The sequence below is a fragment of the Microtus pennsylvanicus genome, chromosome 1 (genome assembly GCF_037038515.1).
Source record: "Microtus pennsylvanicus isolate mMicPen1 chromosome 1, mMicPen1.hap1, whole genome shotgun sequence".
Classification (NCBI taxonomy): domain Eukaryota; kingdom Metazoa; phylum Chordata; class Mammalia; order Rodentia; family Cricetidae; genus Microtus; species Microtus pennsylvanicus.
The window spans coordinates 146,782,133-146,799,291 of record NC_134579.1 but is presented as its reverse complement, the minus strand read 5'-3'; the positions used below and the strand labels follow the sequence as shown (position 1 = coordinate 146,799,291).

General features: G+C 46.0%; 1 protein-coding gene across 2 annotated transcripts; it reads left to right on the top strand.

The window, feature by feature from the left end:
• Nucleotides 1–3,458: 3,458 nt before the first annotated feature.
• Nucleotides 3,459–16,857, top strand: Znf8 (zinc finger protein 8). 2 transcript variants are annotated; one of them, XM_075991814.1, is made up of 5 exons: nucleotides 3,472–3,655; nucleotides 3,730–3,766; nucleotides 6,902–7,028; nucleotides 7,275–7,370; nucleotides 13,950–16,857. In XM_075991814.1, exons 3-5 carry the CDS (start codon nucleotides 6,995–6,997, stop codon nucleotides 15,377–15,379), a joined length of 1,560 nt encoding a protein of 519 aa, XP_075847929.1. In that variant the 5' UTR covers nucleotides 3,472–3,655; nucleotides 3,730–3,766; nucleotides 6,902–6,994; the 3' UTR covers nucleotides 15,380–16,857. The 2 variants fall into 2 exon arrangements, with proteins under 2 accessions (XP_075847920.1, XP_075847929.1); XM_075991805.1 differs by lacking the exon at nucleotides 3,730–3,766 and having other exon boundaries at nucleotides 3,459–3,655.
• The last annotated feature ends 302 nt before the right edge of the window (nucleotides 16,858–17,159 follow it).

Genomic DNA, 17,159 nt, shown 5'->3' with positions numbered 1-17,159 from the left:
AGTCCAAATTAAGACATCAGTACTTTTTAAAGAATCCAGTTGGCTTCCAATACCTTGTAAAGGAGGGCCATTAGACACTGACCAGTGTGGGGCCATTGTTCTTGACAAATAAATGAATGACTGGCCCCAGTGTCTAGAATGACTCTAAAGCAGTGGTTCTCAACCTTCCTAATGCTGCAACCCTTTTAATACAATTCCTCATTGTAGTGACTCCCAACTATAAAATTAATTCATTTCTATTTCATAACTTTGCTACTAAAATGAGTCATAATGTAAATATCTTATATTTGACCCACAGATGGTGAACCACTGTTCTAAGGACTATTTTTCAACGTGTACACTTGACTTAGGATGCCCATCACCTGAGAATGGTCTTGTCTGTAAAGCTAATAAGTTTAATCCCATTGCATTAGACTCTGTTGCTCCCCCAAATGCCTAGATACTGATTTTGAGCCTGGTTCATTTTTTTGTTGCCTGAGTCAGTCTCCCATCTTCCTTGAGTCTAAGGCTAGGTGTTACCCCCTTGATGAGCTTAAAGGTTTACTATCCTTGTCAAGTTTGGATCAACATTCCTTAACTCAATGTTTTCTCATTTCTACATCATGGGCAAAGGTGAGGAACAGGATGACTAGATTTTTTTGCACACATTTTCCCAATGTCCTTTATTTCTGCTTTCAAAAACAAAAGGTCCTTTTAGAAAAATTATTTGAATGGCGGCTGCAGTATGAAGGGCACTGCCAAAGCCTTGAGTGGCTATTGCCGGATTAGAAAAATCAACGTATTTTACCGGCACCATGGCAGCTCTACTCTCTTCAGGAGCTCCATCAAGCTCAAGCCGCCTGGTCAGGGTTATTACCAGGACAGTATCACCAAATCGAGCTGTGCTCAAATATGCCTAAAATCAGTTATGTGGGGGTAGACTCCTGAGGTTTGAACCAACACCGGCTAGTTAGTCATGCTTACTCAGAAACTATGCTGGCTGTGGTGGTTACACAGAACCCCACAGCCCTTAGTCTAATACTTCCCCCAGCAAGGCTGCACCCCAAAGAGCACTACCAACTGGAGACCAAATGTTCGGATGTCTGAAACCATGGGGAAACTTCTCATTCAAACTAGCACCTTGCCTGATACTAAGGCAGGCAAGCATGGGAGACAGTTTAGTGCCCTGAGGCCCCCATTTGATTTGGGATTTGCACATACACTCCTCTTGTAATAATGCACTTAGCAGCCTAGGTCTTTCAAGTGCTCATACTATTCACACACACACACACACACACACACACACACACACACACACACCCCTCTGAACAATGCACCTAGCAACCTCAAACCCCCCTCTGTCTACATCAGGCTACACACACTTCCATCTCTGAGCAATGGTATAAATTTCCCTGCCCTTGATGCTGTTCAAAGTTCAAGAATATTCTCAACATACCTGTGTATGAAGAAGAGAAGAGTCGATCTGACCTGAGCTAGCTTTAGATGCTGCACAAGAAGGCAAAACTGTAAACATTTAGGGAGAACCTCCTATTTGCCACCTTATGCCTATACATAATTGGGCACACATATGATTAAAATCAGATGCATCATAGAAGGGACATGCACAGTAGAGAAAATGAAAAGATTAATCATCCAAAATACATCCCTAGTAACCAGAACCCCTTCTCTTGAGCCCCATAAAAGGAAACTTTGAACAATAATCTGGATGCTGAGACTCTTCACTCATATGACCCACTGTCAATCTCGAATAGTGTATCCTACAAACCTATGGTATCACCTTGCTCCAAATAAAATTATCTTACTTCTTTGGGTTCTGTAAGCCCTTATTTCAAATGGGTCAAGAACCAAGAAATACCCAGTCCAGACCCTGAGCACCAGTTGTAAAACTATTGTCATTGCCCACTTACTTATGTGGAGACTGCAGAGAACAAAGGAAAGAACTGGGCTAGGGACAGAGAGATAGAGACGGGAGGATGGGATTTAAAGGATGTCATTCAGGACATGCCTTTTGCTTAGATCGCAACTCCACAATCGATCACTTGCCTCTCATGCACAAAGACCTAGGTTCAATATTCAGTACTGGGGGGGTGGGGGAACAGAGCCTGCTGTTCCATACCTGGTATTCTCTGTCTTTTTAAGGGTGTAGTTTATTTTCTGTCTTTTCCCACTACAACATCAGCTGGTGAGGACTAGCAAGTATCCATTTTCTTCTCTTTTCTTTTGGTTGGTTTTCTTGAGATAGGGCCTCTCTATGTAGTACTAGTTGCCTGGAACTCACTATGTAGACCAGGCTAGCCTCAAACTCACAAGAGTTCTTTCTACTTCTTAAATAAAGGTGTGCACCACCACACTTGACCCTTTTCTTTTCTACTTGTGCCTAGTTCTTAGTTTGAAAAAAAAAAAAAGTGTGTGTTTTCTTTCTTTCGTCCTTCATCTCCCAAACCCCCACCCCTAAGAGTATAGCCTTCAACGTGCTGCGTAGCCAAGCAAGAACTCCTGGATTTTATTGCCTCCATCTCTGGGATTATGGATGTACCTTTCGTAAGTCCCTCAAGGCACAAGGCACACAAGTGGCCAGGCTCCTCTCCTGAGAACCTCCAGCCAGGTTCCACCCACAGAACACTCTAGCCGCCCTAACTGCTGGACCCAGTCCTCTGCCCAACAGAGTAAAAGCCCAAGCTCTGGACTTGAAATCCCAGCAGTTTCCACCCTGGAAAGCATCACCCTGAAAAGTTCCACCCTCGGGCCACCAATCAAAAAACAACTATGTAAACCCTGGCATCTGCTCAGTTCTCTGCTGTTTCCTGCCTAAGCAGAGGCAGCCATCCTCCTGGGTTTTTTCCCCTCCCAATAAATCTGTGTGAAGTTTGTTGTATGGCCTGACTCTCTGGTATTCCTTGGCTCCTGACTGCCAGGATATCTTTCCATCCGAGCTGTAACAATTACACTTTCAATTGATATTCATCTTACCTGAAAATGAATCTGGGAAGTCTCGTTTTCCCCTTTCCAGTCATTAGTCCTTCGACGTCTATTACATTAAGAAAACTCTAAAATGTTCATGTAGTTTTGTTTCAGGTAAATGTCAGTGTAAACGGAGTACACAGAATAAAAAGAAGAAATCCCGGGGTCTCTTGTGCATTTAATTCCTACAGCAGGTCAGATTGACCAACTCTCTGACAGCAGTACCTTGCTGTCACACGTTCCCGTCACTGCTCAGATGTATATGGGCTCTAAACGCAATCATCAGGGTAGGAGGACAATTTTCAGGGTAACCGGGGCCGAGTGATGCCCGCCCCGTAGGTAAGGGATGGAAATTGGGCTCCGCAGTTACCGGGACCTGCTCCTTAGTCAACAGCTGTGGGTGGTTTCAGAGGACAGGACTTCCCCATTGGTCAACGTTGGGCTGGCGGTAGCTCTCATTGGTCCAGTGCTGCGTCTCAGTGCGTGGCCTTCTGGGAGTTGTAGTGTCGGGGTCCCTAGCACTGCCGCCATTGTCCAGCGGGAGGGCTGGTCGGGTGGTCTCTACATCGGGCGTGCACTTTAGATTAGGAATCGCCTTGGACGTCTGTTGCTGACCTGTTCGCTCGGGATGGACCCGCAGGATCAAGCGGCAACAATGGCGATGGCCTCGCGGCCGCAAGCAACACAACTTAAGGTAACAATAACGAAGTGGATTCCGCCCCGCTTTCCCCAAAGACTGGCCTGTAACCTGCGGCCCTTTTTCCACAGGGGGAAGCGAACGCGGTAGCTCAGCCGCCAAGCCCAGGTCTGAACCCAGCCCCCACCCCAACTCCTACCCCCTTGTCCAGTACCCATGCTCCAACCTCCTGTCTCCCTGCTACGGGGTGGGAAGAGGAGGATGGTCACAGGAGAGACCCCACTCGGGGGTTTACCCCCTCTCGGGCCAACACCTTCCCATACATCCAGAGAGATGTTTGTCGGTGATGACAGGTGACTGGCTAGCACCCACATTGCGGGTACTGTCCTTAGGACATGTCCTAAAACGTAGAATCATCAGACGGAAATCTCCACACTGTGAAGCCCTTATTTTGTAAGTAAGGCACAACATTGTGGGGCACAGGCACCAAGTTAGTAAAACAGGAGTAACTACCAAGAAGCCTTGGCGGGGCTATGGGAGAACTGCGGCAGGCAGGGCTGTCAGTGTTTGCCAGTTTGTCTAACTTCTGGTCATCAAAGTTCAAGCACTTTGTAGACCAACTGGCTGCTTATTCTGTTCTCCACAGTCCGCTTAGCAAAAGCCAAAATCAATTCATATGTAAGTTCTGCAACTTCGAAAGTATGTATTTGGGGGGTGGGGGATTTTTGGTGCTTAGGGAAGATTTGCATTATTTTACACTTGGTGTGCAAAATGGGTTTATTGATAGCCTTAGATTGCAGATTATCAGATTTGTGTTATCTTAGTTTTCCATGAAATGTGACCATTGTGGAGAACTGAGAACTGATACTTGTCAACAGCCATAGGAATGAGCCATGCTGAAGGTGGGTTCCCAGCCCCAGTCAAGCCTCAGGTGACAGTCATTAGCTGTCAGATTGTCAGGGAATAAGCAATATGAAAGACACTAGAAGAAGTGCCGTGTAACAGACAGCACACACAAAATGTAGTGATCTGAAGTAAATACTGCTTCACTGTTTCTGATAGGTAGGAACTCATGGATCTGCCCTAGGCTCTTAAAGTGACAGTCACCATGACAGCCTAACAATTACTCCTTGAGACTTGACCGGGCCCAGAAGACCCGCCTTCAAGATGACTCATTCACATGGCCGTTGGCAGGGGGACTCAGTGTTTCTCCATGTAGGCCTCACCATGGAATCACTGAGGTCACGCAGCGCAATGTGTGGGCTCCTGTGGAACGGTGACCCGGGAGCTGGTTAAGGTAGAAGTTGTGTTAGAACCTCAGCTTGAACTTCACACTGTCATTTCCACAGTATCCTATCTGTTCTACAAGTCAACATGGCTGCATGCAAGTCGGGATATCATTGAGAGGCTATGTTAGAGGCTAGCCTCCACAGGAACAAGGACCAGGACGTTAGTTTCTTGTGGCCGTTAAAAGTCCCTGCACACTTTGGCTAAAGACAATGTATATTGTAAGCCAAGCATGGTGGCACATGCTTATAATCCCAGCACCACATCAGAGGCTGAGGCAGGAAGATGATAAACTAAAGCCAAGCTTGACCCTGTCTCAAAATAAAATAATTTTTTAAAAAAAGGTACAGTCTAGAGATAGAAGTCAGAAATGAGCACCACCGAGCAGAACCACACTTCTCCCAAGTTTCTAGGGGCAGATATCAGTTGATTAGCTTTTCCAGCTATAAGAGCTACAGCCAGGCACTCCTTGCCTTACGGCCTTTTGTCTAGCTTCAAAGCAGCAATGTAGCACCTTGCTTAAGTGATCACACTGCCTTCTGACTTCTCCAATCTCACACCAATCTCCTAACCGTGTGAGTACATCTGGGCCCACGTGGATGGCACAGAACAGCTACTGTCTTGGTGTCTTTATCACATCTGCAAAGTACTTGTTACTGTCCTGATTCTCATCAGTTTCAGGAGACCTGGATGTCCTTGGGGGAGCAGCCATCCACTATTGGAAGGTGACCAGGAGTCATTCAGGTGTTCAGGGCTTGGGCTGTAGCTGGAGGGAAGAGTGCTTGCCTAGCGAGTGAAGCCCTGGTGCCACTTTAAAAACCAAAAGAAAACAAAAAACTGGGTTGTACATACCTGCAATCCCAGCACTTGGCAGGTCAAACAGGAGAATCAGAGTTCAGGGTCATCTTTGGCTATATAACCTGTCTGAGGCAAACCTAGGATACTTAAAATCCTGTCTCAGGAGGAAAAAATATTTTTTTTTATGTTAAGGGGGCCTGGGGAGATGGCCCAGTGGTCAAAGTGCTTACTGCATAAGTGTGAGGACTGTAGCTCAGATCCCCAGCCACCATATAAACACTGGATGGACACGTGACCCACCTATAATAATTCCAGTCTCAAAAGAGGATCTCAAAGGGGATCGCCAAAGTAAGACGGCTGTTGAGACTAACAATATCAGTGAACTCTGGATTTGATTGAGAGACCTGCTCAGTGAATAAGGTGGTAGAGAAAATGATGATTCTCACATCAACATGGGGCCTCCAGGCGTGCACACATTCAGGCATACTCTCCCTCGTGTGTGCCCACACACACATGCAAATGGAAAGGGGAGGGAAAGTGTTGAGAAGAACTGGCATAGGGCTGGAAAGAACCACTTGGACATGGGTTAGGAGACCGAGGACTGAGCTAAAACAGTGGAGCAAGCCTGGCCATGGTGGCACACATCTTTAATGCATGCACTCGGGACGCAGGGGCAGGCGGGTCTTTGTGCGTTCGAGGCCAGCCTGGTCTACAGAGTGAGTTGCGGGACAGCCAGGGCAACACAGAGAAACCCTGTCTCGGGAAAAAAAAAAAGTGGGTGGAGGTAGAAACTGATGATCAGGTAACAGATAATGCTGACGTGGCCTGGTCATCAGTAAAAGACTATGTGGAGGACAAAGACCTGACCACCCAAAGTTATCCTCTGACCTCCACAGACACGCGTGCGTGCACTCGAACACTCACAAACATACTCAAGAAACAAAAAACCTAGTAACCATTTCTTTAGGTCATAAACCTGCATGTCATTGGTCTGTCTGGTCAGCTGTGGCTGTCTCTATTGAGCCCGCCGAGAGCTCTCATGTGTTGCCATGGTAAGCCATACCTACCTATAATGGCCTGTAGGCTCTCTGTGAGGCCCGAGGGACATCACACAGAGTGTACATCTTTTCAGGACCCATGCCTGCCTGTTTTCTCCCATCCTTCCTCTTCCGCAGAGGTAGATGGTCCGATTAATCGAGAATACACGTGATGTTTCAGGAGCCGGTGACTTTCCGAGATGTGGCTGTGGACTTCACCCAAGAGGAGTGGGGGCAGCTGGACCCTTACCAGAGGACCCTGTATCGTGATGTGATGCTGGAGACCTTTGGGCACCTTCTCTCTGTGGGTAAGGCCCAGTTCTTAGACTGAGTTACGTTTGTGGGCCTCTGGTATGGGACTCTAACTTAACCTGGAGTCCTCATTTGCTAAAGGATACATTTGTTGAGAGGAAGCTGCCCTCTCTGTCACCAGGCAAACCCCTCGTGTGCTTAGATGATGCCCACATGTCCTGATGGGCAAGAACCAAAGCTCTAGTCTAGGCTTGTTTGCCCCAGAGCAGCCTCTGACCTCCTGGGTCTTTTCCTCTTTCCAGGTCCTGATCTTCCCAAGCCTGCAGTTATCTCCCAGCTAGAGCAAGGTGCTGAACTCTGGGTCGCAGAGAGAGGAGGCACCCGGGCCTGCCATCCAGGTAAGAACCCCACCAAGTGGGTACCCCCACTGAGGAGCTTCCAGGAGGCCACTGGAGATAACACTTCTGGAAAGAATGATGTTTCAGGGCCCTTGGAAGCCTCCCTTTCTTACTCACAGCGTTTACTGATAATAGCCAAAGATACAGAGCAAAACCCATGAAGGGAAAAGGCTTCAGGAGGCAAAGTCTAGAGCAGTGGTTCTCAATCTCCCTAATGCTGTGACCCTTTAACGCCTCATGTTGTGATGCCCAACCATAAAGTTATTTTCATTCCTACTTCATAACTGTAATTGGCTACTGTTATCAATCATAATGTAAATATCTGATACTTCCAATGGTCATGGGCGACCCCTGTGAAAGGATCATTCAATACCCCTGCCAAGGGGTTGTGCCAAGGGGTTGTGCCAAGGGGTTGAGAGTCACTGGAAGGACCCAGGCATGAGCTTCCAGCTCTTCAGTCTGTGGAGTCAGACAGAATGTGCTCAGTTCCCCCAGCAATGAGTTATGGTGAGGACCATTGTCTCCAAAGAGGAAGACAGGCTTTCTCCTGCGGGCACCCTCTGCCTCGTACATACCATGATTCTGGTGCTTGAAATAAGCCCCAACAGTAGAGCAGTGAACTTTTCTTACCGATTAGGGTGGTGGGAACCCTCTCCAAATCTAAGTTCCCTGATACTCCCAAGGGCAGCCTGTGAGGAGACGTCTCTAAGTCTGTCAGCTTGGCCAGTTGTCATGCATTTCTGGAGGGTGCCTCATGGCCTCACCTTCCTGCGCTCACCAAAGCCATTCTTCCTCTCCAGCAGTGAGACCCTGCCTGTGTTTCTGCTCCATCTTCCTTTTTAGGCCACCTCTTTCTCATCAGCCTTCCCAGCATTCTCCTCCTTGCTTTCGTCCCAGTGTTCCATTCAGTTCTTTCGTATTATATTCTATAAACCTGTTCCTCACACCCTTCTACTAGTCTCTTATCAGAAAAGATTCTATGGAGGTATTAAAAACTTGGCCTGGCATGGTGATGCCTTTCACCCCAGCACTCTGGAGGCAGAAACAAATGGATCTCTGTGAGTTCAAGGCTATCCTGGTATGTAATGAGATCCAGGCAAGCTAGGGATGGATGGATGGATGGATGGATGGATGGATGGATGGATGGATGGATGGATACATACACATACATACATAGGCAGACAGATAGACATGCTGCCTCAAAAATAGAACAAAAATCCTTAAAGCCATGTTAAGAGAAGCTCAGAAGAAAAGGAAAGTATGATTTTTAAAAAGCCGGACCTCTGACTTAGCTGGTGCTCATGCTGCCTTGGCATCTTAGAGGTTTGCTGGGACTGATGGTTCTGTGTTGCTCGGGGTTACAGTGTGGCTCCAGCAGAAGGAAGTGGTGGGGACAGCAGCACCAGGTTTCTGTCCTCTTGTCTCAAAACTCTTCAGTCAGGACTGGATTCCTTGTGCTTGTCCTGCCCTGTTTAGTGGGGAGAAGGGTAGGGAAGGTCTAAGCTTTATAAGTAGATGGGACCGGTACACTGGTATGCTGACAGCTGAAATGAGTATGGCTTGGCTGCAGCCTGCAGGTACACCCACTCAAATGCTTCTGGTGCCTTCCCAGGCTGCAGAGAAACACTTTACCTCTGTGATGGGCTCTGACCCTCACTCTCAGTTGGTTGAGTCTGCGGCAAGACCCACTTCTCCCTCTTTTATTGGTTGTGGCCAATGCTGCTTCCTGCTTATTTGTCAGGAGCAAACCTGCTCATCCGTACACATGCTTTTCACTGATGGGCTTAGGCTGCCACAGAAGCTAGGTTCTGAAATAACTGAACCTTGCCTGTTTGGCTCACACGGCAGGTGTGGCATCAGAATTGTTACAGAGAGTTTGAAGAACTTAATATCTGAACCAAAGGCTTCCTGTTAAAGCGGAAACTACTTTGCATTGATACTTCGTATAGGTGTTCTACAGCTACTGTAGCAAAGTACTGTGGCAAAGTGGATGGGAAAAAAGATTTGGCTGGTTATGATAGGTAATTCCTGTAATCCCAAGAACTCTGCAGGAAGCCCCAGCTGCATTTGTAAAACCCTGTCGTCCCCCTCCAAAAGAGAGCCCACAAATTCATTCATGTCTTTTCTCAAACCTGTAGAAGTAGGAGTCCAAGGGGGCTCATCAAGCCTGACTCCTGGCAGTTGCGGAGGAGTTCTAGTTCTTGTCTCTCCTAGTGTCTAGAGCTGTCTGGATGCCGTGACTCATGAGGCCTTCTTCAGAGCACATACTCAGCTCTGTCTCTGTCGTCACATGGTCACCTCTGGCTCACCTGCCTTTCCTATGTAGAGCCTTTTAGTGACATTTAGAATATAAAGATAATCGCACACTTTTAAGATTCTTAATTTGGACCTGAAGAGATGGCTCACCAGTTAAGAACAAAAAAAAAGCAAAAACAAAAACGAACAAAAAAAAAACTGAATTTGCGTCCATGTAACCTGTATATACCTGTATGAGGGTATAGATGTGATGTTAGAATTCAATAGTATAGCAACCTGTAACTCTACCTCCAGGGGATCTGATGCCTTCTTCTGACCTCAGACCCCTGCACAAATGTGCCATACATTCATATACAAACACAGAAATAAATATCTTAATTTTATTACAATATCCTCTTTGCCGTGTAGCATCACACATTCACAGGGTCCAAGGACTGGGGTGTGGCTGTCCTCGAGGGGCCACATTCAGCTTACCACACACTGTCTTCAACAAGAGAGCAATTTCCCTTTTGTTTTAAAGGAAAAGAAGGCTCATCCATGACCCCTTCCCAGTGCATCCATGTGATTCGGTGGGCTAGGTAACCGTGGAGGTGATCCCACCACTTCCTATTGCAACTTGCTTTGTTTCTTACTGTTTCCCTCCTATAGTTACTTGACCTCACCTGGTGAACTATCGCCTCAACCCTTCTTCTTCCCACCGTTTCTCACTGGAGACACTGTGACTTCCTAAACAGCAGGATCGCTTGTTTGAGGTGTGGGGTAGCTGGATCTGTGGGGACCCCAGGTGAATTCAGCATTGATGCTTTCAGCTGTTGTTGACCTGACCTAGTTACAGCAGCTCAGCCCTCGGCAGTGGCCTAAGGTCTCTGACACTGGGTCTTCTTCAACCTCCTTCCCACTGGCAACATTGGTCTGGACCAGAGTTTGTCTGAGGCTGTATCAATAGTATCAGCTCAGAAGCCTGTTCAGCAAAGATTCCTGAGGACTCACTCACATAATGCCTTTGATGCTAAGAGTGTAGCATCAAAAAAAATAAAATGGCCTCAGTCATCTAGGGGTCTGAGGAATGAAAAACAATATCAGGAGGTGATGGTTTAAACAAACAAAAATGTGCCAGAGAAGCATAGGGTAGACAGTGCCCCCAGGACACATAAGAATGCCTCTTTTAGAAGATAACACTGAAGCCGGCAGCTGTCTGGAGATGCCTGAAAGGCAGAGAAGGCAGCATAAGCAAAGGAGCATGGGATATGTTGAAAGGAATGGTAAGGAAACCAGCAGTGAACAGATTGAGGGAAGAGGTGACGTCAGTGAGAATGGGAGGCAGGGGAGGAGATCACAGTCTATGATCAGAAGTGATTGGCATGGTGCGCAGAAGGGTAGCCAGGGTGGAGGAAAGGGTTTTGCTAACAACTTTATTAAGACTCATATACCATAAAACTTTCCCATTTAAAATTAGATAAAAGTTCAGTTGGAGCCAGGCGGTGGTGGCACATGCCTTTAATCCCAGCACTCTGGAGGCGGAGGCAGGTGGATCTCTGAGTTTGAGGCCAGCCTGGTCTACAGAGCTAGTTCCAGGACAGCCAGGGCTGTTATCACATAGAAACCATGCTTGGGAGCAGGGGAGGTTGTATGTATGAAGCCCTGGTTATGACACCCAGTTCAGCAAAACAAAAAACCTCCTGTGTAATCCAGTGGGGTCAGAGTGTGTTCACAGATGGTGCACCACCAGTATAATCCCGTGGGGTCAGCGTGTGTTCACAGATGGTGCACCACCAGTATAATCCCGTGGGGTCAGCGTGTGTTCACAGATGGTGCACCACCAGTATAATCCCGTGGGATCAGCGTGTGTTCACAGATGGTGCACCACCAGTATAATCCCGTGGGGTCAGCGTGTGTTCACAGATGGTGCACCACCAGTATAATCCCGTGGGGTCAGCGTGTGTTCACAGATGGTGCACCACCAGTATAATCCCGTGGGGTCAGCGTGTGTTCACAGATGGTGCACCACCAGTATAATCCCGTGGGATCAGCGTGTGTTCACAGATGGTGCACCACCAGTTTCCACTTCCAGAACATGTCATCATTGTCCAGGTGGTCTAAACAACAGGCATTTATTTCTTACAGTTCTGGAGGCTGACAGTTGATTTGGTTCTTGATGGAGGCCCCTTTCTCATCTATAAAAAGCTGCCTTTTCCTCAGAAGTGGGGGACTCCAGTGTCCCATTTTAAGAGGACATTAATCTATCATGAGGGCTCTGCCTTCAAGACCTAATACTCCCCCGAAAGCCCCACTTCTAAATACCATCAACGGAGGGATTAGGACATAAATACACACACTTCTTAGGAGAGCACAAACATTCAGGCCTCAGCTGTCCCTACTAGCAACCGCCACCATCTTCCCTGATCCTGACAACCATTCATTTGGGTTGTCTATGGACTTGCTTGTTTAGGGCCTTTCTTAGTCAGTGGACTCTTGGTCCGTGACACTTGTGGCTGGCTTCCTTTCCTCAGTGTAATGTTTTCAAAGTTCCACATGTTGTTGTGTATATTCACATGTCATTCCTTTTTATGACTAAATAGTCCATTTAATAGGTGGACCATTATTTGTTAGTTTGTTTGTTGTAGTTCTGGGAATTGAACCTAGAGCCTCACCATGCTAAGCAAGTACTCTACCACTGAGCTATATTCCCTACACTCATGTTTCAATTTTTCATTCATCAGTTCATGGAGTTGTTTCCATTTTGGGGCTATTAAGAGCAGTGCTGCTGAGCCAGGCGGTGGTGCACACACCTTTAATCCCAGCACTCAGGAGGCAGGGGCAGGCGAATCTCTGTGAGTTTGAGGCTAACCTGGTCTACAAGAGCTAGTTCTAAGGCAGGCTTCAAAACTACAGAGAAACCCTGCCTCGGAACAAAAAAAAAATGGTACTGCTGCGGACATAAATGTATGTAAGTTGTTATGTTGCTGCTGTTTGTTTTTCTGTGTCTGATTTTCTTTGTATACCTAGTGCACATGTGCTGTTTTAAATGAGAACATTTCCATAAACTATACAACATATTCAGCATATTGCCTTCAAATATAAAATTTTGTGTGGAATCACTTGCATTTTACTAAAACCCCTGTGTCTGTGCAAAGGCGGTAAAGGGATTGGTACCCAGCAAGCCTCAGTTTCTCCAGCTCTTCTCCCATGACCAGACTCTTGGTTTTCCCTTGAATCCCTCCAATATCACTGAGACAGATGTTTTGAACATTTAGCATCCATAGGTCCCAGGCCCTGACTGAACACTAGTGTGATAAGATGGATATTGAACGAATGAACATGTTCATGTGTGTCTTAAGCAAATGAGAGGCCTCAAGAATGTTAAGGATGGGCTAGAAAGATGTCTCAGCAACTGAGAACCTTTATACTGCTCTTGCAGAGGACCTGGGCTCTGTTCCCAACACCCAAGTTAGCTCACAACAACCTATAACTCAGGTTCCAGGGATCCATTGCCCTCTCTGACTTCGGTGAGCTCCTGCATGGACATCTTACACACACATATACTCAGGACATGTATGTTTGTGTATGTATACACATACACACACACACACACACATATTTAATGTTAAAGGTGAGCAACCAAATGAAGTATGGTCTTCAATTAAGTCTAATTCCTAATCCCTAAAATCACTTGTCTATCAGGTGGGCCCAATGTAATCAAAAGAGTAATTATTTATTTTTTTTAAATATTTTTTTTTATTATGTATACAATATTCTGTCTGTGTGTATGCCTGCTGGCCAGAAGAGGGCACCAGACCTCATTACAGTTGGTTGTGAGCCACCACGTGGTTGCTGGGAATTGAACTCAGGACCTCTGGAAGAGCAGTCAGTGCTCTTAACCACTGAGCCATCTCTCCAGCCCCTCAAAAGAGTAATTATAAAAAACAAAAAGGTCACAGCAAGAAAAGATATGTGGCAACAGAAGCAGCGGTTATTGAGAGATTTGAAGATGCTATACTACTACTATGTCCTTCTGTGGAGCTTCTAGGAAAAAACAGCTCTGCTGATATAGATTTTAGCACTTCATATTGTAAGACGGTAAGCAGTGTTGCTTTTGGGCACTAGGTTTGTGATGGGCTGTAATAAAATTCTGCAAGAAACTGGTACATTTTTAATTCATTTGCAGTGCCTGCCCCCAGGGCGAAACTATGGTGAGGCAGGGATCGTGTCAAGAGGAGACTCAGGACTTATCAGAGCAGGTTGTTAAGACAAAGTTCCAGGGTATTAGGAACCTGCCCCTCTTCTGTTTTTCCCTTAACTACTCAGAGCTCTTTGTTCTTTCAGGCTGGATACTTGGACCTGAAGCCCACACATCACTCAAGGAGCAGGGCCTTCATGAGAAGGAACTATCCCCCATTAAAGAAAGGGATGGGTTCAAAGTGGCTATTTCTTGTTATCCCGTGACAGAGATAGATCGGAAAAGTGATTGCCAGAGGACCAAGAAGGACCAGAGTAACTTAGGGCAATTGGAAGGCCTCAAGGAAATATCAATTCAAAGTCAAAGCTGTGAAAGTCTTGGACTTGAGGAAACCTCTGTTCTTAGCTTAAACACAGATCTATCATCAGATGATTCTAGAAAAGAACTTGGCTGTACTAATGGCTCACAAGTTAAAAACTCAAAACATAACACAAGTTTAGTTAGTCAGCATACAGACTCCCTGGCAACACAGCCCTTTGATGACAGTGGCTGCCAGAAAACCTTTGATCAGACTGTGCCCATTACAGAACTCACAAAAAGTCAGGTTCAAGATAAACCCTATAAATGCACTGATTGTGGAAAGTCATTTAACCATAATGCACACCTCACAGTGCACAAGAGGATTCATACAGGAGAGAGACCTTATATGTGCAAAGAATGTGGGAAAGCCTTCAGCCAGAACTCCTCCCTTGTTCAACATGAGCGCATCCACACTGGAGATAAGCCCTATAAGTGTGACGAGTGTGGGAAATCTTTTTGTCACAGTACACATCTTACAGTCCATAGGAGAATTCACACTGGAGAGAAACCTTATGAGTGTCAGGACTGTGGCAGGGCCTTCAATCAGAATTCATCCCTAGGGCGACACAAGAGAACGCACACTGGAGAGAAGCCGTACACCTGCAGTGTGTGTGGGAAATCCTTCTCTCGGACCACTTGTCTCTTCTTGCACCTGCGAACTCACACTGAGGAGAGGCCGTATGAGTGTAATCACTGCGGAAAGGGCTTCAGGCACAGCTCCTCCCTGGCCCAGCATCAGCGGAAGCATGCTGGTGAGAAACCCTATGAGTGCCGACAGAGGCTGATCTTTGAGCAGACACCGGTTTTAACAAAGCACGAGTGGACAGAAACCCTCAGCTGTGACCCTCCTTTGAGTCAAGAAGAAAGAACTCAACGGAGTGACAGGCCCTTTAAATGTAGTCAGTGTGGGAAATGTTTCCTTCAGAGTTCTCACCTCATCCGACATCAGATAACCCACAACAGAGAGGAAGAACCACATGGACGTAGCCGAAGACGAGAACAGCCCTGTGGGCGGGGCTCAAAGCTTATTCGGAATCCACACTCAAATTCAAGAGAGATCCCTGTGGTCCAGACAAAGGCAGAACAAGCAAGCAGGGCACTGGCCTTGTTTGACCTTCATGAAATTATGCAGGAGAAAACCCCTGTGCGTGTTATTGGGGTGGAAGAACCTTCACTGGGCAATTCTATGCTATTTGACATCAGAGAATCTACATAGGAAGGAAACTCTTCAGATAACTGTTGAGTTACTAGGTACAACATAAGTGCACACCGTGTTTTGGTGGCAAGAGAAAATGGCATAATGTCAGTGGTGACCTATGACTTCATAAGGAAGTGGTGCTTCCCAGACACTTGAGGTTCGTGATGCTGAAATGCATCAAACTGGGCTCCTGTTTAACAACAGACTTTTTCTTTGTTTTTCTGATACAAGGTCTCATATGACCCAGGCTGGCCTTGAACTCACCATGTTGTTCACCAAGAATGACCTTGAATTTCTGATCCTTCTGCCTTCACCTCCCTAATTCTAGGATCATGGTCATGTGCCATTATATCCGGCAACAATAGACATCTTAAGATGTTTTCTCCATTACCCTAAAATGAGTTTACCAGTAATAAAACCTCTGCACAGGCATAGTATGGAAATAACATATGACCCCTTTTTGTAAAACATAGCTAATTTAATTTATAATAGAATGATATGTACTGAGTCAGTGTGGTATCTTGTCATGTCCTTATGTGGGCCCGTTTTCACCAGGTCGATGACCTGTAACTTTCAGACGGCTGCGAGGCACACTGTTGTCTACAAAAATACCATTAGGGACATTGCTATGCCCAAAGTGATTTTGCAGAGTAGTGATGAACGCCTATGAAAGTTTTGGACAAACCAAAATACTATTGCATTTGTGGGAAATTCTGCCTAAATCGAAATATACACAAAGTAATATGTGTTTCTATGTGAATTCAACTCAGAATCTCAGTTCACTTTTCTCACACGTCACACATGACTCAGTTCTGTACTTCACAGCATGTGTCCTCACTTCAGTAAGTCATCTGACAGAGAAGTGGCCACAGCATTCTACAGCACTCTCTAAAGGAGGCACAGCTCCTCTGTAAACCAGTACCTTGAGATATTGCTGTTAGTCAGAGGTACCCATCTGCAATAATTTGTTCTCACAGGACATTTAGTAATGTCTGGAGTCATTTTTGTCACTGCAACTTGAAGGATGCTACTGGCTTTCGGGTGGAGGCCAAGGATATTGTTCAACATATTTATGTGCCCAGGGCAGCTCCTCAAAGAATTTTCTAACCCAAAATATTAATAGTACTAAGGTGGAGAAGCCTTGATATAAACTTGACCCAGAGGGTTGGGGTAGCTCAGTAACAGAACACGTTCCTAACATGTAGAAGGCCCTGAGTTCATCCCCAGTACCAGAGACACGAACAATAGCCCACCTTTTCTAAACTGTAAATTGAACAAAGTTGTATTAACAATCATATGTTTGTTCTTAACAAATAGAGCCATGAGGGGCTGGAGAGATGGCTCAGGTGTTCTTCCAGAGGTCCTGAGTTCAATTCCCAGCCGCTACGTAGTGGCTCATAACCATCTATAATGAGATATGGTGCCCTCTTCTGGTCTGCATGCATACATGCAGACAGAACACTGTATACATAATAAATGATAAATCTTTAAACAAATAGAGCCATGAATTTATATATACAAAGTAGTGCTTAGTAAATCTTTCACCATTTTGCCATGCTTATATTTATGGTGAAGAATCCCCTTATCTTTCTGTGTAAGCTTTTAACACTTACAATGGATATTCTAAAAGATGAATGATGTTTTCATTGGATCTCCCACCCATCTCCTCACCCCATCCCTCCCTGTATTGTTTTCACATCCATCCCAGAGAACTTTTTGTTCATCTCTCTGCATATATTTCCAAAAGGACAAAGCCATTCACACAATCACACTAAGCCATCTTCTTTGGGTTTTTGCC

Excerpts from the sequence above, each read along its gene's own strand:
- Znf8 (XM_075991805.1), top strand. The coding sequence starts at position 3,590 with ATGGACCCGCAGGATCAAGCGGCAACAATGGCGATGGCCTCGCGGCCG. Across the intron at positions 3,656-6,901 it reads CGCAAGCAACACAACTTAAG|GAGCCGGTGACTTTCCGAGA; the intron begins GTAACAATAACG and ends GTGATGTTTCAG. Across the intron at positions 7,371-13,949 it reads CACCCGGGCCTGCCATCCAG|GCTGGATACTTGGACCTGAA; the intron begins GTAAGAACCCCA and ends TTGTTCTTTCAG.